Source organism: Coturnix japonica, chromosome 22 (assembly GCF_054131305.1).
Source record: "Coturnix japonica strain WE chromosome 22, WE-NBRP24, whole genome shotgun sequence".
Taxonomy (NCBI): Eukaryota; Metazoa; Chordata; class Aves; order Galliformes; family Phasianidae; genus Coturnix; species Coturnix japonica.
The window spans coordinates 5,275,812-5,296,168 of NC_140684.1; the positions used below are offsets into that span (position 1 = coordinate 5,275,812).

General features: G+C 40.3%; 1 protein-coding gene across 6 annotated transcripts in view; it reads right to left on the minus strand.

Moving 5' to 3' along the window:
• Positions 1-343: 343 nt before the first annotated feature.
• SPECC1 (sperm antigen with calponin homology and coiled-coil domains 1) overlaps positions 344-20,357 on the minus strand; it is an 80,433-nt gene continuing 60,419 nt past the window's right edge. For all 6 annotated transcript variants that reach the window (XM_015880687.3, XM_085522025.1, XM_015880686.3 and 3 more), the window contains 5 exons: positions 19,636-19,786; positions 18,386-18,488; positions 6,412-6,528; positions 6,002-6,061; positions 344-5,213 (listed from right to left, as the gene is read on the minus strand). In XM_015880687.3, coding sequence (XP_015736173.2) covers positions 5,124-5,213; positions 6,002-6,061; positions 6,412-6,528; positions 18,386-18,488; positions 19,636-19,786 — 521 coding nt within the window. In that variant the 3' untranslated portion in view covers positions 344-5,123. The remainder of the gene's footprint in view (positions 5,214-6,001; positions 6,062-6,411; positions 6,529-18,385; positions 18,489-19,635; positions 19,787-20,357) is intronic.

Sequence of the window (20,357 nt, forward strand, 5' to 3'; positions counted from 1 at the left end):
TAAAGCTCTCCTGATGCAGAAACATACCAGTGTCTCCCGTGTTCCTTCCTTTCCTTTGCATTAGGATGGTTTCTTACTGTGTCTTCAATACAATCTGTTTCAGAATCTGACACTCCTTTATCCCCAAAGACAATCTTCTGAAAGGCATCCAAATGCATCTACTTAAAAAATGGAAATTGATGTATTTATGAAATGAAGCCTCTGATCAAATTTTCTCTGCTACCAGTGTAGGAGAAACAATGAACCATGAGGATGTTTTAAAACCTCTCCTGGGAGCTCTGCTTCCCAGCAGTCTGCGGATGAATCAGATTTGTATGTAGATATTTGAAACATTACAAAAACATCAGAAACAGAAAAAGATTTATTAGAAATATTACTTTTTTTTTTTTTTTTTTTCCCCATCATACATTTCAATAATGTTAATCTTTAAATATTAGCATGTCCGAATCTGGCAATGCCTAGTATATACATTCTAATGTGCTCTTTGTATAAATTAGATCACGATGTAACATCTGTATCCAATAGAGAAAGCTAAAAGTACTTGACCGTTAGAGATGATTATGCCATATGACAGACTCAAGTCTGGACCAATAATCAATAAAAACATTGTGTCCAGCACCACCCAATGGAACTTGGCACACGTGCAAGTTAAAAATGTAGAGACCATCCGTTGTGAGAAATGGTAATTAAGTTATAAACTTGTTCCTACACAGCATTGGTGGGTGAGTCTAAATGGCACTGGAGTTGATAAAAAAACACCAGAGTCTAGCATAGTAGAAGTTATTGCTGGGTTTAAAAATGCATCTTAATGCTCGGTGCCCTGAGTCTTCTTAGGCAAAAGCCCTCTTCTGACAGGAAAATGCATAATCTCATCCCATACAGACTCTGCATGTAATCAGATACACAAGGTGCAGCTTTGCAAACAGCTGGTCCCATCAGATACTTCTGAATGGAAGCCCTGGTACCATAAGCAGAGAAAGATGAGGGAGGTGCAAACAACCTACAATCAGATGAGCCAACATGCTCTTCTTGTCATTGCTAAGGAAGTGAAGCCAGAAGCTGGATTTTGAAGAGCTCCGGGTCAGGAATCAAATAGGGCAGAACCAATCCTTCTGCCAGCATTCACCTATTTGTTTTGGACAAAAAACTCACAAATACTGGTTGCACACACAGAACAAGAAAAATCATACAGAAAGCCTGAAAAAAGAGAGAAAAGAAAAAAGAAACCTGCCAAAACTCAAGAAGCAGAATGTATCTCACTGAGTGGAAACCTGCTGAAGTCAAAAATGAGTCTGCTTCATATATCTGCCTTTCTGCAGCACAAGGAAAACAGTGAATCTTTGGCTCTTAGACATTCCCATGAATATCACAGTCACAGGAAGGAAAACCTGGCAAATGCAGTGAGCTCTGGGTTCTATTCCCTCTTCATCTTCTGAGGGCCATCCCAGGCTGCACTCTTAGGGGAAACGCCACTCAAGATGGCAGTCAGTCAGGACTCTCAAGCTGAAATCCTACAAACATCCTCATCCTTTGCTGTCCATACAGACACAGGTATTTATTTTCCACCTTGTTCCCTCTCTCCTCACATACTGGACTTTCACTCCAGGCAGTTTCATTGCTTGCTTTCAGAAACAGCTCGTCAGCCCTTCTAGAAAACCTTAGCGAGTTGACTCTTGACTCTCTTCTCAGCTCCTCTTTACCTTCCTAAGTCATGATATACTCTGTACCTTCTACAAATCACCTCAAATTCTGGAAGTCAGATCACTTTCCTCACGTTTAATTCCCTTTCCTCTAGCAGCTGTAGTGAAACAATCACACAATACAATATCCCTCCTTGGAACTCCACTGAAATCCCCATCCTAAACATTTCTTCTCACATGCTCAACCAAAATCAGCTTTACGATTTCTTGGAGTCTGACCAACTACCCAAGGACACAAATAAATGCAGTTATGTTTTAGAACTACTGTACATTTAAGGAGCACACGGTAAAGAAATTCCATCTGCCTGCATCAGGGAAAAAAATCTATTCCTCCTAAGAGCCAAAACCAGAGAGGATTTAGGTAGTTTAGTCAAGGTGCTGCTGATACCATCCATATCACATCATCATGTGTTCCAATTCAGCAATTTTCAGAGATATTCCTATACACTGTAGCTTATTTTAATAAGTCCTGCAATGTTAATGGCAGCTAGAACTTTAATTTTTCAATTGAATTTATAAACCCAATTCCTCACCTCAGAAAATAACCTGGAAGAGTATCTCAATTGTCAGCACTTCAAAGGGAGATGTTTTGCAGGTTTGAAAGCTGGAAAGTAACATAAAGCAAATGGTAAAATTAATGTCTTGCTCTCTACAGACAGACAAGTCCTTGTTCCAACTCCCAGGTAAGGGAACGTGTTCTTATGAATACACCATTAGAAATATGTGGGAGTTTGGACTATGCTGATGGGGGAGGCACAAGAAAATAAGCTGCAAAGAGACAAAAAACAGTGCTTTGTAAAATTGATTTAAAAATCAAAAGCCACCAGATCAAGCAGCAGAATGCTTCGTAAAGCTGGTAAATCCTGGGGAAACAGATTAGAATAAGTGTCAGAACAGTGCTTGAAGCAAATAAAACTGACATATTAGATGACATATGCATGTAGCTTACATCTGGACAGCCGCACAGAACACATGCACTTCCAGTGATCAGAGGGTTAAGATGATCTTTCTTTTCTGGATCACGTGGAGCCCCCTGACTTTGAAATGTTTTCCAGACTCTGGGAATGAAAACAGTTTTTGCCATCTCTCCAAGTGCCTGATCCAAAGCCCACTGAGGAATATGGAATTTTCTGTGTTGACTTCACTATGCTTTGAACTACAGCCTGTTGGTGAGTTGGGATCTCTGCCAATGGATACCTCAAGGGAAAAGAGCCTGCTGTGTCCACAAGGCAAAGGAGCTGTGCAGCGTGGCTCCCTTCCTAAACAAAATCTGCTTAGCAACTATTTTTCTCTTCTATCTTATCGCATAACAGGAAACTTATATTTGAGAACATTTAGAGCAATGCATCCTCTGCTCTCTAGGGATGTCAGAGTGTATGCTGAAAATTACTGCAGACTTAATTTAATCTAGAAAGCACTCTCTTGCAAGGAAGGAACTCTGCCCAAGCACTCAAAATCACTTTCTCACAGTATAGCGTGACACCAAAGAGTTCAAGGGCACTGTGAGTGTGTGCCACCTTTTATCACGTGGACACTCAAAAGATTGGAATCAGAATTTCCTGAGGGTGATGGATTAGAATAAGTGTCAAACTGGAACTCAGAGTAAGTGCTGTTTTCTTCTTCCTGTGAAACAGGCATACTCTGTATTCTTCCAGCTTCCTTTCTGTTCAAGGCACTCACTGACCTTGGCTGCTCTCATCTATCCCCTAAATCTTGATTTTGCTGTGAGAAAACCAAAGTCTGAAATAGTTTATTTGCTAATTAAATAATATAAAATAAAAAAAAACCCAACAAATAAACAAACCTGATGAAGTACCATGGGGAAGCCAGAGGCTGAGATCAGGCACCTGCAGAGCCCCAGAAAAATCATGTTTCTTCTGTGAAATCATCTATTTCCATTTCATGAGCTCTTTTCAAGTGCTGAGAGCAGCAAGCATACACTATTAACTTTTGTAAGAGAAAAATGATCCCTAGCTGCCTATGATTAACATTCATGAAGCATCAGGTCTGGGTCACAGGGTTAAACGCACTAACTAAACAACTCCTTTCTTCTAGCAGCATAATCTAAAGCAGCTAGCAGCCTTCTGTGAGATCCTGTACAGCACAGTCTCTAAGATCTGCTCCTAGAACAAATTAAGCGGCCTTTAATTGAGTTTTATCCTTTCACCATTGGAGATGACATAAAATTTAACTTCATGGGCTGAAATAAGAGAAACAGTAAATTAAACAGCATACTTTGGACATCTTGCTAATAATATTACTGAGCTGAAAGGTTATTCTCTGGCGCCTTAAAGATATTCAAGAAACCAAGAGGGGAACACAGTAATGTACTGCGATTTGCAGAGTGGAATTCTAACTTCTATTGTTACCAATACATTACTGTGGTCCTTTACAGGGTAACAGAACTTCTAAGCATCTAACAGTGCCCTGTGGACTACATTTCATCTCAAAGGGCATAAGTTGTGTCAAGATTTATGCTCCCACACAGAATTTACTTATTAGTGCTGATTATTAAAGATCAGTTGCAGAAAAGAGAAGTTGCTGCACTCAGTTCACAAAAACATGAACTACTGAGATGTCAATATGCTGCTTAGAGCATCACCACCTGATTACTGGCACCTCGTAAGCTAGAGCTAGTAACTTGCATTTGCAATATTCCTATGCTAACAGTGTCTGGATAGACAGCTGTGAAACAAGGCTCCATCTTCCTTTAAGAGTCAAGGTATAGTAATGAAACTGTTGTAATAAAGCTGTTTTCCTCTGAGACAACATCTGTTTGATCTGAAATGGAGTCCCAGCAAGTAACAGTATCTTCTAGAGATCTCTCACTAAATGCTGGTGGAACAAAGCATGGTTTCCAAGTTACAAATGATGGTGTTGTTATCCTAGTGGATAAGCTATGGCAAAAACAACTAACAGACTGGTTGATGTGTGAGAATAACTCAGGTTAAAGTTCTACACACATGCATTTATCATGGCATCTCATAAAATACACGAAGGGAAGAAAACAAAATGGATTTGGGATGAGTTAAATATATTTGGGCAAGAAGAGCATTTTTGTGAGATTTTGTATTAGGATTAATCTCCCAGCTTCCCTTGAGTACCAGCATAGTCCACACTGATTTAAAACTTCATTCTGTGGCAGGTCTCCTGTTGGTAGGGATTGGTTTGCGGTAAACATTGTTTAGCACAAGGAATCCTCTTCTGAAACAAAACTGAAGATGAATTTGGTTTGAATAGACGGACAATGGTTGTTTATTTGGTTTTACCCCAGATGTAATCAAAACTATGGAAGAGCTTTCTTTCAAACTAAGAGCATAGGTTGTTGTGGAAAGAGGAGAAAAGGCATTTTTAAAGTGATCGAGTGCATCTGTGGCATTCTTTGTTCTCTTCCCCACTTGTGTCCACCTCTTGCTCTGCATCTCAGGTCTCAAAGTACTTGTAAATCTGGGCGACGTACTGCATCACACTCTGCCAGTCTGGCCGGTCTGTGTACATCATCTCACTGAGTTCCTGCATGGGACATATTGTCAAAATTAAGTCAAGCACCTCCACTGGGAGCATCCCTGGGTCCTCTGAGTAGCTGTTGTTACTGACCACTACCACTTCCATTCCAAAGCATGTTAAAGCCACATTACTGTATAAAAAGTCCATGGGAACAATCTAGTGGCTGACTGCAATTGTACAACTCCAGCCAAAGAAGAAACTATTGAAACACTGTACATCCTGAAAAGGTCTCTTCCATCTGCAATCAAAGATTAATTCTCTATGTAATTTCATTTTATTTAAATTACTGCTTCTTTGCATGTCCTTGGTTCTGTCATTTAGCTTATGAGCCCATAATATTTCCTCCTTCATATTAATCTTATCTTTCTTGCCATCATATTGTTGATTAAAGCAAAGGCTTTTTAAACAGTTTAACAAGAAAAATATCCTTCTGTTTCTTAAAACTCTAGAACAGAAGGAAAGAAAATGATCTAGCAGGCAGATATAGGGCTCTGCCCTTAAAAACAGGAATCATCTTCTAGAATAAGCTTCTGAGAGGAAGACGTAATCAATACTCTCAATTTTAACACCAGATGACTTCCAGAAGTTACTTTAAATTGTATTAATTCAATGACACTATAGATTTGGTTGCTGGGACTTCTCAAAGCAACGCAAACTTTCAGAGATGGTGGTGCAGCCTTCCCTAGCACATTATGAGCATTTTCAGTGCAAACTGACTGACCAGCCACATGACAACAAAAGCTTTGGAATGATGTAGGCAGCAATTCTTTCCTTGCTAAAAGCAGATTACTCACCAAGCTGGGTTTGATGCCCACACTTTCGGCAGCTTGAAATGCTAACAGCAGATTTCTCTTCTGTAAAAATAAAACAAAGGTTCAAAAGGATTATCAAAGTACGATTCTGGAATTCTACTTTGTGTCTGGGACAAGCAGTAAGTTTAAATAAACAGGTACACCTGGAAACTGAAAAACACCAAGTTTGGTATTTTCACAGACAAAGCAGCTAGATCAGGTCCCAGTTAAAAAACGCTACAGTCTATCTTACTGGGTTCTTAAATGACACTTACTGCCTCTTACTGATGCTCCCACCTTTTTATTTAGTGTGAATTAATACCAAGGTCTTGGAGCACTCCATCTCCATCAAAATGGATGATGTTCACTGTACATTCAGCAGATTGTTTAGGATTAAAAACAACAAAACTTACTTTATCCTGGCCGTTGAGCTCTTGGTAGGGAATATGTGCAGGCAAATACGTGTGCAGCAGAGCACAGAAGGCCAACCCATCACTCCAGCTGCTGCTAAAGTTGGTAATATCAATATTCTGTAAGAGGAAACAAACCGTTCCTTAACAGTGCCACATTACAAATAAAAATTAAATCTACAAACAACTGTTTTTAAGCTTGAACAGGGAGGTAGGATCAGCTGACCTCCAGATGTCCCTTTCAACCTCAACCATTTTGTGATTCTGTGTACTCGCCCTCACGTTACCTTCATACAGATAAATGCTTTAATAAGAATGTGCAATTAACAAGATTCAGTTCCTTATCAAAAGCCATATCAGACTGGTAATATATAACCTAGTTCTCAAGCCCTAAAGAAAGAATGTGCTTATTTGTACGAGAGGCTCCGAATTGGCAACACCAGCAGCTGAGTGGGCAGCTTTCCAGGAGCTGGGCAGATGTGCCTGATTTGCAGAGTTGTTTGCATGAAGGCATGTCTGCATTCTGATATTCTCCGTCAATGCAGCAGCTTTCATTTGCACGTCACAGAGAACTCAGCAAGAGGCAGATAAAGAACAGGAAGTCAGAGATACAGAATTTGATCATCTATCCAAATTCACAACAGGATCCCTAAGTAGGGCTGAGGGTAGAACCAATTTTCTGGTGCTTACTATCCCTACTTCTATAGCTGCTGACAAATAAAGGTGGCAGAGTCCCTGGTAACAAGTACAAGATCCTGACGGAAGAGAAATAAACAAATATTTAAACATTATTGACACACATTTCCTAACATGACAACAATCCTGAGTTTGCTCAAATAAGCAATTGCAGAAACAGATGATTTAAAATCAGCCACCCTTAAGAACACCTTTAAAATAAAAACATTACTATCTTTCTAACTTTCTAGTATTCACTGATGGAGCCATACCAGTGTGCCCAGGAATCCTCATAGCTGAGTTTTATTGCTGTAGTTCTAACTACAAGCTAAGAATATAATAGGGATAGTGGTTAGAAAAGTTCCAAATGTTCACTTCAAAGCATGGAAGGCTCCAGGATACAACAGTGCTGCACCATCTCTCACACCATGGTAGGTGCTCAGCTACCCTGAAACTCCCTTTTAGCCATACCTTCAGTGCACTGAATGTCACCTCTCACTCTCTGCTACTTAACTTTCTTTATTTAGCTATTTTCCACCTTCTTTCAAGATTCCCTCCAGAACAAAGCTTTTACTGCATTTCTCACACAAAACCTCACGTAGGAGCACTAAAACCCACCTGGGAAGTGTTTCAGCATATGCTTTTCACTTCTGCCTCATTGATTAGTTGTCCAACCTGGACTTTGTCCAGTCAGGATTTCAGATTAGAAATAAATGTCTACAATAAAACATGACTCAAGAGTACAGAATATTTCAGGTTAAAATACTCTGGCAGTAATAAATCTGCAAATCTAATGAACTGAGCAAGCAGGTTAACATCAGCAGTCATCACTGCACTGAACTAGCCACCAGATTGCATTTTGGGCTAAACATATCTGTCAATGGAGATAAAAGAGACATAGTAGTTGAATACCATTGCAAGAAAAAATATTTTAGTCTGAGAACTAACCTGGCTTTGCCTAAGCCATAAAGTTGCAACAGGAAGTAAAGTTTCTGATAGAAAAAGTACATATTATTTATCAATCTGCAGCTACTGGGAAAGGATTGACCTCTAAATTACTGAAGTGTTAAATTTACTGAGGCCAGAACATTTTATCAGCAAACAGACCAACACCAAGATAGGCCACAAGAATACGACATGAGAATCTTTACATGCCCAATGAAGTGGCAAAACAGGAGCACAGAAAGACCTGAGTGTGAAGTTTGCTGGGGCAGTAGTAGAGAACTGCTAATAGCGTAAGGGTAACCCAGACAAAGCTATTTCCAGGGTAGCAGCCAGGTTTCTTGTCAGAGAAAACACTCCACTCACTTCAAAGGAAAGCTCATACAATACAAATGAACAATACAAGATGGATCTAGAAGCACACAGGGAGCCTGATTGTTTGAAAGTACTCAGCATGATTCATCTCTATGTATATTAATGTACCTGACATAAGGCAAAGCAATAAATAAATTAATAAATTAATTAAATAAATAAAAACAAGTCCAAGCAATGTTGTTTAGAGATCATATGTATTATCTATAGCATTAGTGACATGCCAAGTCCAGCACTGAACACCTGCAAGTCATTAACCTCAGCCCCCCACCCCAGGACCAGGACCTTTGCTTGCAGATAACAGAGCACTGCAAGAGCCACCTGAGGACCCACAGGGAAATCTGTGTGATCTCTTCTCACTAAAAACAATTCCTTGTTTGTCTGAGGAAAAAACAACCACCCCATAGGATTTCACTGGATCTCTGAGTCTTCAGCAAAAAGCAACAATGACATCACATGCTCCTCATTACAGCCTCAGTATGTTAAACACTGACCCAAGACATTCCTGCCATGCAGAACCTGTGCCTGCAGCAATGGCTCTGAGTCATAATTTTCTCTGTAGGACCCAGAATTATGAATTATAAACATGAATCAGCTTGAAGCTAAACTAGAACTCTGAGGAAGGAAGCCTGCAATAAATGTATCCTTAACATCCCTCTTCCCACCCACCCCCAGCAAACAAGTTGCCCTCCTGCCTCTCAGAACAGCACACTGGGAATATGCCAGAGTGGCTAATCACTGATTGCAGTCCAAAGAGGACATAAACTTCAATACTGAAGACAAGTGGGGGGACACTTTAGTGGCCTTCAGCCAAAGTGGTTCTACCAAAGGAAGCACGTGAACTCCAAGCTCTGATTAGGTGAGTGCTAAACATGACCTAAGATGTAATGCAAGAAGGGATCCTTTTAGCATGACCTAATCTGAGCAAACAGAATTCTCCAGTTCAGCTGAAATGCTCCAAATCAATGAAACATCTGGGCAGTTCACTGGAAATATGGGTGAATTGGAAGCATGGTCAGGCCCAATTAACATGGAGGGAAGGCACGAAAATTAAACTAAAATTAAAGACTGCATGGATTCTTCTGTAACTACAGGGTGCACCCAGAAGGCTTGGACAATTGCACACAACCATTTTAAATGGGTGGCTGCAAATCCAAAGTGATTTACCTATCACATATTTTAAATGTCAATCTATTATCAGGAAACTTCTTGAATTCTCTTACAAATCTTTTACTCATAAATGGGATATACAAAATAATGCCTCTTGATTTAAAAATAAAAAATAAAAAAATCAATCAAGAATAACTTGTAGAACAGCGATGTTATTTACTGTATAGAGATTAATTTTCTAGCCAAGATTGGAAGGGAGACCAAATGACCTTCTGTCCTCCAGGCTATATTAATATCCCCAGTTCAAGCCATTTGGGCAGCTGCAGTCGCAAATGAGGATTGCTTTAACCTCTTTGAAAGCCAGTGTTTCCATCCCCACATCTGTATTTCTAACACTTCTGTGAGACACATCAGTAAATCGTGCACCTTATTGCTGATTGTATGAAACAATGTAAGGAAGTGGTGTCAGCTCTTTAAGGGCTATTCCATCTAGTATGTTTGAACACGAGTTTGTGACTTTTTGTTTTCCCCAGGAGCACCCAGCTCTCTTACACCAGATGACTAGAATAGTCACAGGGATGATTAAAAAGCAAAACATTAACAAGTTTATCATCATTCACTAAGCACAGGTTTTTTTTTAGCTCCTAATAACTGCAAGTCTCTCTAAAATGAGATTTCTAAGAAGATAACAGAAAATCAGGCATGTCCCATGTTCTTCATTACCTCTGCACAATCTAATCTGATATAAATTGTCTTAGAGATACCTTTCAGAGTAGATTGTAAAGGCGCTATAAAATAATCTGTGTATTCTTCAAGCTCAGCTCTTCCTTCATGAAGTACTGAGGAGGTCTGTGACCTCTGCAAAGCAGCTTCACTCTGCCATTCTGGTTGTAAGAGATGTGCTGCTTCTGTAACTGAAGTTGTCATAAGAACAAAAGAGAAAGTGGCAGCAAATGGGAGATACTTACAGTAATAAGTGATAACATAACTACGCAACCTCCCACTTCCTTGGCTTGGATGGTGAAATACAGCTGTAACTGACATGGATACCATCACTGTAATTGTAAATATAAATAACCACCTTAATGAGCCAAGCATCAGCTGTTCATGCTCACTGGCTGTATTGCTCCCAGCACTGTGTGGACTGGAAAACATTTCACTATAATTTATTTTAGGTTTTCTTTTCATTGTAATATATTGAGATCAACTTTTTAGAAAGAAAGTAAATTCTGGTAAATCAAGAAAAAGCTTGAGCCACGTTGCTGGCACAGAGCACATAACACACAATGCATGTGAACTTTTCCTAGCAAATAACACAAGCTGCTCTGAATACCAATTACCCTTATGAAAACATTCTCATTATGAAGGTCACCTACTTCAAAGAACTCTCTAGAGGCCAGTAAAGTTACAGGACTTCCTACATGCCCCCTCATTGTGGGACTTAACAACCTCTTTGCACCCCAGCTTTGGGAGAGGAGGGCAGAGAGAAAGAGGTATTAGCTGTGTCAGGACAGACAGAGGTGGATTACACAGCAAGGCCAGGAACTAATTAGTACTTCTCATGCATCTCTTCTCTTCTCTTCTCTTCTCTTCTCTTCTCTTCTCTTCTCTTCTCTTCTCTTCTCTTCTCTTCTCTTCTCTTCTCTTCTCTTCTCTTCTCTTCTCTTCTCTTCTCTTCTCTTCTCTTCAGTATAAATTCTATTTGTTATGCTCACCTGCTGAAAGCCAGCTCCTTTCCTGCTACAAAGCTAACACTTGCATCACTTTTCTCACATCTCGTATAAAGGACATCACACAGCTGCAAACTGCAGAGATGAAACAGGCTGGGCTGTGTTCCTTCAGTGCCAAGGCTGCAAGAGTGAAGATGCAGCAGCACAGCTCTGATGGCCACACAGACATTCTGGGGAGGAAGGGAGGGAGGTACACACTGCCCTCTGTGTCCAAGGCAGCGGCTTAGCTACATCCTGCCGGCAGCCTGGCACAGAATTGCTAACGAGCACAGTGACTGCTCCCACAGTTATTGATAATTATCTGTATGGACAGTTCAGCCATTAGCCACATCCTGCAATTCCTGGGCAGAGGGGTAGGCTGCAGACTATGGTAAGCTGATGGAAAAGGATGGAAACGAGGTAGGAAGAGGTGGCAACAGCACAGAATATTGATGGAAGAAGCAACAGGGCTCAGCTCTCCCACTTAAATCCACTGTCTGGAGTTGTTCCAGCTGGTGAGCAGTCAGTTCAGTGTTTCCACTGATTGTCTCTGCATCCAGGCAACACAAGGAAAATGTCTTGGACTTTGGGATGGATAGAATGTAAATGCTATTTTTAAAATTACTCAGCAGGATAGAAAATTACGCGGGAGAGCGCTGCATGGGCATTTATTTTATCCTTCCAATCAAAAGACTTTTATTTGCTTCCAGGATAAAGCCCCTTGTGTGGAAAAAAGAAGAAGAAAATGTACAACTCACCTCAAGTTAGTTGTCTACACAACTATGTTGGATGTGTGGAGAAGCACATTTAGGAAATGGCACCACTGCAAAGAGGGCTTGCAGATAAGTAATGAAGTGGATTATTCCCAACATATGAAGGTTTGGGTGCTACACACATTTTCCAGACCCAGCCCTGCTTCAGCTGGGACATAAAGACAAACTGCATAGACCCAGTGTCTATCTAACTGTTCTTACGTAGAATAAGAGATGAATTATTCTGGAAAAGAATCAGGAATATCTTGAAAATTAAAACGCACTTTCCATGATTAAAACCCTTCAGTATTGGGCTGTTATCAGAGCATCTTTCCAGGCATGACTGAAACTTATCATCATCCACTGGGATAAGATGATCTGTGTTTTAACAGCCTGGGAAATCATGGCAGCATTATGTGGCCCAAAAGACTCAGTAGCAAAACTCCTATTACCCTATTATCAATTTTCTTTTAAACATGGGGTAGCCCCTCCTATCTCAATGGCTTTACCCAAGACTCCATTCAATTACTGCATAGATAGGAAAAGTCTCTCTGAAGCCAGCATCCTCTTCACAGAACTAAAATATTTTCTGTAATTATTAAAGAAACTCGGGCAGAAATTTAAACCAGTTCTCAGAAATACACCACGTACACAACTTCCTGTAAAACATTTCACTTCTAAATGTCAAAATGTGTTCAGCACTGTGGGCGCAGCACTATTACAAACACGTGCACCCTCTCATACCACAACAGCTCTGCTAGCGTAAGAACAAATACCACTGTACACCAGAGAAGAACTCTGATGCATCAATGACATTGGTAAATGCTAAGACAGATAGCTTTCTCTGTTTACTCAGCAGGCTCTGCTCTTTCGCTTCTAATCCAAAGCACGCAGCTTGGTGTGGTGGAAGGAAAATAAATAGGAATTTATGGAGGAGCTCCATACTGTTTGGAATTAATAGATGGCTGTCATTTAAATCTGGAGGTGTTTTGTTCAGAGTTGTTCTTCAGCCACGTTCATATACAACTGGCCATGAAGGAGCATTTTGATTCTCTTCCCCACAACACAGTCCCTGAATACAACTGCATGATGTACCAGCAGCTGAGAAATAAGCATCTTGTCTGCTTGGTCCAGCATCCACCTCCCTAATGCAAAAGCACTGACCCTCTGACCACCAGGCCAAAGTGAACTTCATACCCTCATCAGCATTTGTACATCTTTGAGAGATACTTCACATGTGCTTGACTTCGGCCAGCCAGCAAATGAATAAAAAGAAAACATGGGAAGAAGCAGGGATAATACAATGGATTAATAGCGCCTGAGAACTAAGATGATACGGAGGAAATAATGTCTGGTAGAAAAAAAGAAAAGGAATGCAAATTCCTCAGAGAAAAACAGAGCCAGAAATTCATTATAAAGGAAAGAAAAGAAAAAAGGTAGCATTAGACTGAGTTTAAAACGAATATAAAGGGACAAAAAGCTTTGTAACTGTTGCCAAGTCACCAGTCAATCAGTCTCTTGTTACAATTTCTTGACAAACTGCAATCACTGACACAGCCTTTGTTTTTCTCCCCACGCTTTTGCATCCCCTCTACATGAAGAACGTAATACAATGCAGACACTACTACTCTCACCTGGTCTGACATACCAGCTTCATGTAGTAAGGACACTCAGAATTACACTTAGTGACTTTTAGGTTACGCTTGGAAGAAATTTGTTTCCAATTTCTGTCTCTCGAGGCTGGGATAGTTATAAGAGCAGGAATACTTCAGGATAGGCATTTTTCTTCTTTTTGAATAGCAAGCTGAAGCACATCCAAAAGGCACTTCTATTAACACAAAGACTAAGGCTGAAGTACTCAGACTCTTCTCCATATGCCATTCTATATTTCTAGAACACCACAGGTACCCTTGGGATATTTCACAAGAGCCCTGAAACTCCCTGTGTCTGATGAAATTAAAGCTTCAGAAAACAATTCATAACTTTCCAGACAAATATTCGGGGTGGTGGGGGCACAGATTTTAGTACTTTGCTAATTTAGACCAAACAATACAATGTCAGAGAGTATTGCCCTAAAAATAGTTTCTACATACTCCTAAGAATTCTTTTTGAAACAGCACAGTGTTCTTGGAACTTACTGCAACATTAAGTGACTCCAAGTAAGGCAGGGAAACAAATAAATCATTTTCTTCTAGCTTTGCTTGTATTTGCTAGCACATTTTGTGCAGAATAATGGAAAGGAATTATTTTCTCCAGAAGAAGCAATGAAAGTTAGGTAAATACTGTGCTACTAAAGACTTTCTGCATGCTGGTGTGATTCTTCCAGAGGCGTGAAACTGGGTTGCACAGGTAGCACTGCCCTGTATGCTGTCATAAGTTAAAAAGCAATGTCTTGAATGCACAGGTAGGGAAATCATGAAATAAAAACATCTTCAGAGGTATAGCTGCTACATTCTCCTGCCTGTTCTAGAGCATTCCTTACCACCTCCTATTGCACATTCCTCTACTTAAGACAACCACACAGATGGTTTCATTATAAAGGATGGTAGTTCTTCAAGAAGCGGATCCTGATTGGGTCCCACTAAACTCAGTTTAATATTGCTAAAACTAATTACCACGATGGTACTCTTGGAGAAAAGTCTCAGATTCTCCTTTCCTCTGTGCCATAGGATGGATGTATAGTTGCTGGAAAAAAAATGTGAAAACAGTTCTTCTAAGCAAACCGTATTTATTAACATGGCAGCAGTTGCCTCCCCAGTCTAAGGAAAGTATGTGGCAAAAACAATAATCCTGAACTCTAATGATTGTGGGTTAAGTGCCTCTTGATGTTCCATGTGTTCACAATACATCTGTGGATAGCAACAGACTTAATCTAGAGAGGCTTGGACCCTTGACAAATGGTCTCCACAGAGAGCAAATAGAACTCGAGCACTTAAATAACACCACAGTCGCTAATGATATGATTATGGGAGGTGATAATGCAACAAGAATGACTTTCAGCAGCTTCCAGGAGTTACGGCTGATGGGAACGGAGCCTATTAGAAAACAGGAACCCAACTTCTGCTTCACATTGATGCTATGATGTATAACTTTAAAACAAATGAGAAAGAAAAAACACTAGACAACAGAACAAAAGCTATTTTAACAAAAATGACTTACTCTCAGCAGGCTTTGTGATTGAAAGGACTTGTGGTAATTGAGCTTCAGAACCACAAAAGCAGTACTCAAGTGTGGCCATCTCATCACCCTACATTACACACCGTGATATCAGCCAGTTCACAGAGTAAGAAGGAGCAGTAATCTTTCTTCTTAGTGTTCATATATTTTTGATATCAAGTCACTGTTTGAATAATGATCTTAGGAATGACAGCAGATTAGAGTCACGGATGCTTTCATGTTTTTTCTCAGTTACTGGAAACTCACGCAATTTTGTTTTTTCTTTTTCTTTTTTTTTTTTTTTTTCTTTTTCAAAAATAAATCAAACTCTTCAGGCCAACATTCATTTATGTCGCACTTCACTCAACCCCCTCCAGTGTTCCACTCTTGTTTTATGAGATTGCCTCCAGGGGAACAACATACTGAAGCTAAAAGCCAAGGAATGTTCCACTGTAGTCAGTGTAAGGATATACGCCAGCAGCAGGATGTAAATTTCTATCTATAGTATAAGCCTTGTATGGATTAAAGCATTTAAAAGTGGAGCCTCACGCATTGGTCCCTAGGTCTTATCCCCAAATACTCTCCTAGGGCACTAATCCAGCTTTCCTCCAGGAATCTGGGACACGGGCAGTAGAAGCTACTGAGCATATTGGATATTCTAATTCATTTTACTTGTGTCATTTAATGAAATCTGGTATCTCCATAATATAAACAGAAAGGAATTACCCCCTCCTCACTAGCTCACATTATAATTGTCAATATTAGATCTTGGAAGGCAATACACAGAGTCAATGGAAAAAAGAAGTTAGGCAGCTAAGTATCAAGTCTCATTTTTGCTCCTTCGACTGCATCACCGAGATGAAAATAGCTTGCATCCAAAACGACTCATGGTTCTGGGTTTCATGTGAGAAAAAACAGGACAGAATATACAGGAACTTGCACAGATGATACCTAACAGACAAGGATATTATGCACAGAGAAGAGTCATGCATGTGATCAGGGTTCTGCTTGCTAGAGTTCATTACTTCATTCCCATCAGTGCTGCGGCTAAGGCAGGAAGGAGGATGATGTTCTTTACTCCACTCCGGTGCTTTGTACTCAAAAATGAAAAAAACCTCCCTGTGGAGCTTAATATCAGACTTATCATATGAGTGCAAGGGTCAGGGAAAAGCCAGTTCAAGAAAAGTCAGTGAATACACCACAGAGGTCAAGATGGAAACAAAAATCTGAGGAAGAACGTCCAAGAGATAATGCTTTGAAATGAAGCAGTAAGGATAGAGAGGCAAGACTCTCACCATAAATCACTGAATTGTTTATCCTTTGTTACATTTGCTTTCAATTTCTACTCTGAAATGTTATGCTATGAGCAATAAGGCCACCCCCTGCATCACAAGCTGAACTTCTCAGGCTCTCCTGGCTTACAGTGTTTGCCAGCACCATACCCGTTCTTTCTGAAAACTGCTGAAGTCTCACTCTGCTGCATTAGAAATGGCAGTGACGCAGGACAGGCACAGACACAAGAAGAGTCTCATCAGAGCAGGAGTCAAAATGACAAAGCTTTTCTTCCTGAAATGTCATCTGGACATCAAGCAGCTACACATAAAGCAAAGGCATGCATTGTCCTCTGAACCACGGACATACTTTCCTCCAGAGGCTAATACCAAAAGGAAAAACAAATAGACTGCCTTGCATACCTCCTGTGTGGCCTGCTATCTGATACACAGTGAGCTCCACCACTTGGGTTCAGCAAAGAAAAACAAAACTCCTTTTCTACTTTGTCACAGAGGGAATACTTGTCACCCTACTTACCAGACTGGTACCTACAGCACCAGGCCTGTGTATTCACAAAGCCACTCAATAAAGTATTGCCTTTAATCCTACCTGGGTGTAACTATACAAAGGAAACTACAGACTGCCTCTCTCTGATGAGTTCGATTGTTTTAAGAGAAGTAGAGGAAGCTCACTATTATCTGACGTTCAAAACAAAACAAAAACAAAGACAACACCATCAGGAGAGAGTCTAACCCGAGAGATGGTCTTTCTAGCTTAATACAAGCTAGACTTGGAAAAGCTGCATTTCTCTAATCATTTTCTGAATACTGGATGGAAATGTTCCCCCAGTATGTTCTAATCCAAGACCAGGAGAATTTCAGATGAGATACAAATTCAACAGAGTAGAGAATGCAACATTGCAGGACAGTGCTAAGGCCTTGCAGGCAGATTCACATGATTGGAGGCTAATCTAACACTGGCTTTAGTGCTTGTAAGGTGTGTCTGAAGTCAATAGCTTTCTCTGATGATTGTCCTTCTATGAAGTTCATGCAAATGAGATAAATATGCCAGTGCTAAGAAACAACTTGAACTTCTATAGATTGGCTTATTAAAGGGAAAGCTACTGTCTTTTCTTCCAGTCCTGTGCCCCCTGTAGCTAATGCTTCATAAAGAGATGTTGTGAAGAAAAAAAAAAAACACCTTATTATTTACTTTAAAAGTTGGACTCTGCTTTTATTAAAGACGTGCTCCAGGGTGCATATCATGTGGTGAAAACCGCTTTTGTCTTCTGTTCTAAGTAACAAACAATATTTTTCTTAAGAAAAAAAATAATAAATCTCAACATTATATCAAACCAAGACTGTCCTGCGCAGCCAGCATATAGCACAGGGTGAACTGGTGTCTAAAACTGCCTTCTCCAGCTCAGTTACAAGCAGTCAATAGCCTAAGTCATCTGTACACAAACATGGACCTGAGCACAGCAAAGGCTATACAAGAACTGGACAAAATTAATACCTGTTTTGCAGTGAAAAATCACTCCACAAAGAAATTACACATTCTCAAGCAGTCAAAATTCACTTTGCAGAATTCTGTTGAATTGCAGCAGATGAGAAAGAGTGGCTTCCAAAAGTGCAATTTTGTCAAGGCCTCACAAGTAAACACATACATTTTGTAACACACAACAATGTGTTAAAGTGCCATTTCAAAAACTGGTATCAAATTGAAGCTGCTGCTCATCTACTCTAATTCTGAACATCACTTGTCTTTGATGCAGGAATCATTTTGCCTTGAACAACTTACAGCAGTGTAATACCAGGGATTGCAATGTTAAAGAAATCTGAAGGAAAAGGACAGAAACCTCCAGCAGAGATAACCATGTGACAATCCGCAGACTGAAATGCATATATTCTTTGAAATGACATTGCTTACTTCACGCAGAGAACAACAAAAAAATCACAAACTACTTTCCAGAGAGAAGTACAAATGTACCTGGTAGCCCTCGGTCTTCTTTTGGCACCATTTTAACAGCGCATTCCTCTTTGAACCACCATACTCCCGGGCAAGGGCTGCCAATGGGTCCTTTCTCTCCACGCTAATCCAAGGGAGCGTACGGGAAAAGAAGACAAATATGTTTTAAGTCTCTTTTTTTTTTTTTCCCCTGCTGGTATATTAATAGAATCATAGGGATTGGAAGGGACCTCTAGAGATTACCGAGTCCAATTTCCCTGTTAAAGCAGGTTCCCTATAGTAGGCTGAGCAGAAAAGTGCTGAAGTGGGTCTAGAAGATCTCCAAGGTATGCAGGGGTTCTGATGATTCTCTAGCTAGATCTCAGCTCAGGGTCTCCCTGCACATAAACTCGACCCACCAACTTGGGTTTGAGGTAAAAATGGGGGAGGCTTCATGACAGAAGGGCTGGGGTCAGAAGGGACCTTAAGGATTATCCAAGCTCAAAAGCCCTGTTTCAGGCTGGGTTACCACCCGCTCAGTCATGTTGTACATGGCTCCATCAAACTTGACCTTGAACATCTGGAAGGAGGATTGTTTGCTCTTCCCCATGTGAATCTCGTACCCCTGTACCTAAAAACTAATCAGTGACTTGTGTGATTCAGTGCTACTGAAAATAATACCCATGTGATAAAATAGGATGGCAGCACAGAACCTAAACAGAAACCAAACTGTAGTAGCTTCTTAAAGAATCTGTAACAGCCAGTTTGCATCCAATTGAGGTGCTACAGAACAAACACTTGATTAAAATGAAATATCTGCAATCCTTATTGCTGTCAAGGCTTAGAGGATTGTTCCAGGCCAACAATCAAAATCTGCATAGTCTCTATCCTACAGCTTTTACTTTTGGGAATAATGGTGGAGATCAGAGGAAAATGATGTGTCTGGCTCTCCCGTAGGCCTCAAAGCTTTTAGCTTTTAACTCACTATAATGTGCAAAGCTACAGTAAGATAATGATGGTATTCTGGCATACAACTAAATGGCTCCTGAAAACTTGTTATCCTCATTTTGTCATGATTGCTCATCTTACAGATAATTGTTTTTACTATAGTCTGAATTTTGAAATTTGAATCTGGTATAGTTTATACAGTCTGGTAATTCAGAACTAGACAGGGTAGCCAGCAGGCTTTCTGCTGGAGACAGGAGTCTATTAATTACAATATCAATCTTGGTTCCAGATAATATGTCAGATCTTTCCAGCGTCCTGTTTTTCCCAGGAGAATTAGCTGGTACCTGAGTTTGCTCTGGGGTTTCAAGCTGCTGGGGGTAGAGTTAAGCATTCTGCTGCTGAAGGCCATAGGGGGTTTGCTCAGGGATTCCAGGGAGGGGCTTTTACGGAGGTAATGGTCCGGTTTCAGCTCTTCATTTCTCCCCTTCAGAAGGTCTGTGGGAATTAAAAAAAGAGGAAAAAAAAAAGCTGCCAGCTTGCGGTCTAAGGAATTTGATTAATCACTGTCCTGCCACCCAGCACACAATATGCAGTCTGTTGTTTTGATTCTAAACAAATGTACTCATTTGTTCATTAAACACACATGGGGCTAGGAAACCTTGAGCAGATTAGAGGTGATCATAACAAGGAACGGCTTTGATGACTTCAACAATACGGACTGCCTGGTTTCCTGTGATTGATACTCCTGCTGGGGGGTAGGGGCCTCAGGTGAATGAGGGGAAATACCAAAATCTACAAACTGAAGGGTTCAAAAGCTGATTACCAGATATCTTCACCAGAGGTCTGACAAGCCCTAGTATAATACTTGCTTTTCCCTGCCACTAGCAGACATGTAACATGAAGGCCTCTTGCCTCCTGAATGCAACCAGCTCAAAGCAGCAGTAAAAGGTATTTATTAGCACATGATGCTTGCCTTTTCCTACATAATATGAGTTTGGGAGCTCTGAATGTGTTCGTAGGAAATGCACCTGTATTATTATTATTTACATATTTTGTGCATTTCTAC